General features: G+C 32.1%; 1 protein-coding gene across 1 annotated transcript; it reads left to right on the top strand.

Moving 5' to 3' along the window:
* Window positions 1–9: 9 nt before the first annotated feature.
* On the top strand, window positions 10–4,369 carry LOC132744355 (uncharacterized protein DDB_G0290685-like). Its single transcript, XM_060733042.1, has 2 exons — window positions 10–649; window positions 3,475–4,369. Exon 2 carries the CDS (start codon window positions 3,648–3,650, stop codon window positions 4,263–4,265), a length of 618 nt encoding a protein of 205 aa, XP_060589025.1. The 5' UTR covers window positions 10–649; window positions 3,475–3,647; the 3' UTR covers window positions 4,266–4,369.
* The last annotated feature ends 2,522 nt before the right edge of the window (window positions 4,370–6,891 follow it).

Here is a 6,891-nt window from a genome sequence, read left to right on the forward strand (position 1 = left end):
TAAAAAAACCCAAAAGGCTAGAGTTTAGATACTTAGCATGAAATATCTTCTAGTGAGTGTCTACCAAGTTTGTTCAAATAAAAGCCCTGGGGTCAAAATCTTAGACAGTATCATAATAATTGACATAGAGTCATACAATTGACAAAACAGTGGAGTGTGGGAAAACAGTGTGGGGACACCTGTGTCCTATATGAACACATCGATAGTTTTCTTTAATTTTCTGTTTAATTTTAGAAATAGTTAGAAAAGTTGAGTTTTGCCCCTGTCTGGCAGTGGCTCTTGTTGAGTTATTGCCCTTTCTTAATTTTCTTACTTAAAAATATTGTCCAGAGCATAACTTTGTCAATATATGCCTATCTGCTATACTGTTGACGAAACAAGATATCCGACTACTGGAGAGTTCTAGTCTATTCAGAATATTTTTGGGAAAAAAATCAGGACAATCATTGGATTTCATCACATCCAGAAAATCAACTTATCAAAGTGTGTCGCGTAGAAGTTATACAATATATTGGGAAACTGTATGTATGGTTTTATCATGACGCGGCTCAATTACTTTTATTACTATTTATGTTGTAGGAGATACAAAGACTCAAGGTAGAAGATTCGCCTCAACAAAAACAGTCAGCATATGAAAAGGCTAAGTCAGGTATGTTATAAAGAATATGAAAAGGCTAAATCAGGTATGTTATTTAGAATATGAAAAGGCTAAATCAGGTATGTTATATAGAATAAAAAAGACTTAATCAGGTATGTTCTATAGCAGATGATTTATGAAAAGGCTAAATCAGGTATGTTATATAGACTATGAAAATGCTAAATCGGATGTATCGTTAAGAATATAAAAAGGTTAAATCAAGTATGTTATAAAGAATATGAAATAGGCTAAATCAGGTATGTTGTATAGACTATAAAAAGGCTAAATCAGGTATGTTATATGAAATATGAAAAGGCTAAATCATGTCTGTTCTTCTATAGAATATAAAAAGGCTTAATCAGGTATGTTCTATAGAATCTGTAAAGGCTAAATCAGGAATGTTATATAGACTTTTGAAAGGCTAAATCAGGTATGTATAGAATTGGAAAAGGCTAAATCAGGTATGTTATATAGAATATGAAAAGGCTTAATCAGGTATGTTCTATAGAATCTGTAAAGGCTAAATCAGGAATGCTATATAGTATATGAAAAGGCTAAATCAGGTATGTTATATAGAATTTGAGAGGCTAAATCAGGTATGTTATATAGAATATGAAAAGGCTAAATCAGGTATGATATATAGTATATGAAAAGGCTAAATCTGGAATGTTATATAGAATATGAAAAGGCTAAATCAGGTATGATATATAGTATATGAAAAGGCTAAATCTGGTATGTCATATAGAATATGAAAAGCCTAAATCAGGTATGATATATAGTATATGAAAAGGCTTAATCTGGTATGTTATATAGAATATGAAAAGGCTAAATCAGGTATGTTATATAGTATATGAAAAGGCTAAATCAGGTATGTTATATAGAATATGAAAAGGCTAAATCAGGTATGTCATTTAGAATTTGAAAAGGCTAAATCAGGAATCCCCTCAAATTGTCCCCAATGGATACAAGATCATTATCTTTACATAAATATATAGAATGAACAACAGAACAATTTAGTTATGAAATAATGTTTAATGTCCTGCAAGCTACTTGGTTATAGCTGTCTGAACATGAAATAAACCAACAGATATATGTACAAATAAACCCTCATTTGCAAAAAAAAAACATACTTTAATTTATATCGCTTCATAAATTACATGTAAATAACTTCAGGCAAAGTACATGGCAATTTGATAGAAAAGATGGAACACGTGCATCTTATATCAGATTCCTTAACAAAACTTATAATAACAATCTTAATCTTCTTCATCTGACATGTTGACATTCGGTTAACCAAGCGCTGAATGAATTTGCAACGCTATTCCGAAAAATCACGTGCTGGTATAGCTCCCTCATGTGATCTGACAGGAATAAAAACAGGAGTAATATTTTTTAACCGAAGGAAAAATCTGGTTATTAGATTGAGGTATGTCAGCGGGCGGGCGGGCATAAATAATTTCTTCTGTGCGCAACTCCTACATTTCTCAACGGATTTTGACCAAACTTTCACAGAAGCTTTGTCTTCAAGTGCCCTGGTGCATATTGTCAGGGTTTTGTGATTGGATAATATGTGACCTAATTTTGGCCCTTTGTTTTTTCCCTTATATAGAATATATAGTGAACAATTTCTTCTGTGCGCAACTTCTCCTAAATTTCTCAAAGGATTTTGTTAAAACTTTCACAGAAGCTTTGTCATCAAGTGTCCTGATGCATCCTTTTGTGGTTTTGTGATTGGATAATTTTTGACCTAATTATGGCCCTTTGTTTTTTTTCCTTATACAGAATATTTAGTGAACAATTTCTTCTGTGCGCAACTCCTCCTACATTTCTCAAGGGATTTTGTTAAAACTTTCACAGAAGCTTTGTCATCTAGTGCCCTGATGCATATTGTTGGTTTTTGTGATTGGATAATTTTTGACCTAATTATGACCCTTTGCTTTTTTCCCTTATATAGAGTATATAGTGAACAATTTCTTCTGTTGCCCAACAGCTCTACATTTCTCAAAGGGTTGTGTTCATATTTTCACAGATTAGCTTTATCTTCAAGTGCCCTGATGTGTATTGTCAGGGTTTTATGATTGGATAAGTTTTTACCTTTTACCTTATTATGGCCCTTTGTTTTTCCTTAAAATTAAATTATTAGTGTAATATATCCTATTAATCACAACAAACTTTATTTAGTTATAAAACAGAAACTATCTAGGTTGTTGCATGCCTGCCAGCTCATCCGCCTGCTTTTGGGTCCTGTTAAGTCAAGGTCAAGGTCATTGTTGTTAAAAATAGAAAATCTATTTCCAGTCAGGCCACTATTACTAAAAAAAGAAAATAGGTTTTAATATCAGTAACTACTTTGGAATAAGATAATTTTATGAAATTTGGTGTAAAGTAAGTTTTTATAAAGACCTTACTTGGGATGGCTTTTTGCTCCCCCGGGGTCAAGGTTACAGTTATTGAAAATAAAAAATTCATTATTCATGATTTACATTGCACATAGTTACATTGTTTATTGCTTGTATTTGTATTTCAGCTACAACATATTTATCTACAATGGTGATAATTGAAAACCTGGTTTCTTGGCATAACCATGTTTCTTGTCTTCTAATGCACTTTGTTTAAAGGAAGAAAAATTTATTTTTGTATAGAATATTGAAGGCTTAATCAGTTGTATATCAGTGACTACTTGTTGACTAAATTCAGTCAGTTGCTGACTTACTAATTTGTCTTTATAATTTAAGGAGGCCCTCAGTGCTGTGTTCTATTTCTTTTATATATTTCTGTATTATTTACTTGTTAATTTTCCTTAACAATTGGATGTCATATTATCATTTAAATTACAGAATGGCGGAAAAAGCTTATAGAACAGTATCACAAAACCCTGCTGCAAGTTCCTACAACACCTTTACAACCAAAAAGTGAAAAATGCAGTTTTAAAGACATTTATATTAGACCAACAATAACCAAGGACATAAAAAGAGAAAAAGGTGAGACAGAGGAGGTGGAGGTTAAAACAATGTCCGAAATCTTCACAAAGGACGGTGTCCCCCAAAAATACGTATATGTTCTAGGAGATGCAGGGTCAGGAAAAACTAGTTTTTGTAAATATCTGGTTAACTGCTGGTGTTTAGCACATAGTGAGGAACATGGAGCTGGCAATGAAAACGAAGATGGCAATGGTAAACCTGAATGTGACAGTGAAAAACATGCAGGTGATGGTGAAGAACATGAAACTGACAATGAAAATAAGGGTGGCAGTAGCAAACCTGAAGGTGACGGTGAAAAACATGCAGGTGACGGTGAAAAACATGGAGGTGTCAATGAAAATGAAGGCGGTAGTAGTAAACCTGGAGGTGACAGTGAAAAACATGGATGTGATGGTGAAAAACATGGAGGTGTCAATGAAAATGAAGGTGGCAGTAGTAAACCTGAAGGTGACAGTGATAACCATGAAGGTGATGATGAAAATATGGAGGGGTCAATGAAAATGAAGATGGCAGTTGTAAACCTGAAGGTGACAGTGAAATACATGAAGATAATGATGAAAAACATGACGCTGGAGTTGTCAATGACAATGAAGTTGGCACTGAGAAACAAGGAGGTGATTTTGAAGAACATGAAAAAAGGGAAGTGACATTGTAAATGAAAAGGTAAAAGGGACACAAAGTGGAGACATTGAAATCAAAGAGAGCAGTAAGACACATCAAAGTGTTTATGAGAAACGAGGAGATGAAAAACATGTCGTGACATTGAAAAAAAATAAAGTGTAGTGATGACTTCGGATAAAATGTTTTTTTATTTAACCCGTCCCCAATGATTATCTGATGGTGACTCAAGGGCCCAAAATCCGCTCCGATGATATTTTAAAAGATTTAAATTTTTGCAGTGAGGCTATTTTTTAAAATTAAAGAAAAATATTGCGTGATAACTGATGATACTTAAAACTTTAAATTTGTAGTGATGGTTGTAAATAGATTAAATGATTAAATCTGACAGTGAGAACTGATGATTTTTTTAAAGACTTAAAATGCGACTTTAAATGCCCAAAATATGATACAAAATTATGAACAAATTAAAATGGTTACAAAGGAAAAAATTTGTTTTTGGGATTTTACCCCCTTTTGGGATATCAAAATTTTGGGGCACAAATCGAGAAATGTTTAAAAAATTTTAAAGGGAAATGTAAACACACTTTTTGAAGGGGAACCCTCAAAATTTTTTTTATTTAAATTTTTTGGCCCAAAAACATTTTTAAACAAAAACAAGAAAAAAAAAATTTTTTAGGGGGAGAGGGAACAGTCGTGAATTAAAAGGGTTTTGATTATAGATTGAAAGGAAAAGGGAAAAGGACGTCAAAATTAAATTAAAAAACATGTTAATAAAAAAAGCAAGAGTTTTGTAGGAAAAGCTAGAAAAAAAGTTTGAGATTTTTAAAAAGGTAAAATTATGCACACCAATGATAGTCTAGGGTTTGTGGAATGATAAAAATAAGATTCCCATTACCCCGGATTTTTTGAGTTATTCTTCCCCGGGAATAATGAAAACTAAAAGGAAAGATGCTATGAAGGGGCCCAAAAAGGATCTTCCAAAATACTTACCGAAAAAAAATAATTAAAATTAAACCGCATTTCATTTATGAAGTGTCACAGTTGGCTTATGAGACACTATTTAATTGTCCGAAGGATAAATCCTTGACATTTGACATTTGTACGTTTGATGAAGTAGAGATATCAGATGAAGTAAGAGAAAATTGCTTGAAACTTGGAATAATTACAGAAGATGAATGTCCAAGTTTATCTGCATCAGAACCACCAAGCTCATTGTTCTCTTTTATTCACAAATCAATGCAAGAATTTCTGGCTGCAGTGAATATTGGTATCAATTTCAATGCAAAAACTGGTTCATCAGATAGTACAGGAAATGTTGAATTAGCCAAAAAGTTTATTAATGAGGTTTTTCAGAAATGTTTAACAGTAAATGACATATTAGAACAGTCAAATGTCATCATTATGCTATGTGGTCTAGAACCTAAATTAGCAACACATATTTCAAAATACATATATGATACTGTGTCGGAAGACTCTCGTGTTCAGGAATACAGGAGGACAATAAGTGGTGACATTTTTAATATAATTAGTAGGGATCATCGTTGTATTACTGATATTCAAAAGTTTATGTTTGATTCTATGGAAGAATTAAATGCAACATGTAGTATAGGAAGTAATCCTGTATTTTATATAGGAGATTTATTCATTGATAGACGGGGTCAGTATTGTGATATTGTTTGTTCAAGTATTGATCAGAAACACATTGTTCCTGACTATGTTCTGTCTGTTCATGTAGATAAAATAAACTCAAAAACTGGTAAATTTACAAAATATTTACCAATGTTTCATCATCTTGAAAAAATTGAAATAGAATATCAATTTGTATCTCAAAGGTTAAATACACAAAGTGATAGTACACAGAGTAATGAACAGTTGATTAATGAGATTAATGATTGTGTTGCTGAGACATTTAAAGTAAACACTTCAACATTAAAATCTCTGTCTCTTCATGTCTCTTTCTATGAGGAATATTACCCAATGTGTAAAACAGTTGTTAGTTACCTACCTAGTATGATCAGTCTTGTAGCAATAAGTATGAAAGATATAACAATGAGTCATGATGATACTACTACATTTTGTAATTTTCTTGAGAGAACCAGTCATCTTGAACAAATACAGCTTAATTATGTTAGTTGTGAGTGTATGAAGCAGCATGATGTAAATTTATCAAAACATCAACAACTTCAGTACCTTTATTTGTATAATACTGTTAGTGTGATAGATGCTGATACTACAAACCTTGAAATATTTACATTTAGTAACTTGAAAGATAGTAATTGTGTGAAAATATTTGATATTATTAGAAAATCTAACAAATTAAAAGAACTTGTGTTGTATGGAGAATATACCAATATATCTCAATTATATCATACCAACATAACAAAGAGACTAGTTACAGTATTACCATTGTTACACAATCTCAGTAAGCTTGGCTTAGTGTATTATAGGTTAACTGACAATATAATACAGTTGCCTTTAGAGATGAAGAGTTTAAAGAACATTCAGCTTTTTCATGTCAGAATGAGTTTGACAACATGGCAGAAGTTTGTTGATAGTCTTCCTCCTATTCCTCATACTGTAGATGTGTGGAATGTGGAATGTTATATAACAGGAGATGGTGAGCAGTTTAATGATGATAGGTTAACATGGACA

This window comes from Ruditapes philippinarum, unplaced genomic scaffold (genome assembly GCF_026571515.1).
Source record: "Ruditapes philippinarum isolate M1 unplaced genomic scaffold, ASM2657151v2 ctg6985_1_1_1_1, whole genome shotgun sequence".
In the NCBI taxonomy this organism is placed as follows: Eukaryota; Metazoa; Mollusca; class Bivalvia; order Venerida; family Veneridae; genus Ruditapes; species Ruditapes philippinarum.

Coding starts and splice junctions, on each gene's coding strand:
- LOC132744355 (XM_060733042.1), top strand. CDS start 3,648: ATGTCCGAAATCTTCACAAAGGACGGTGTCCCCCAAAAATACGTATAT.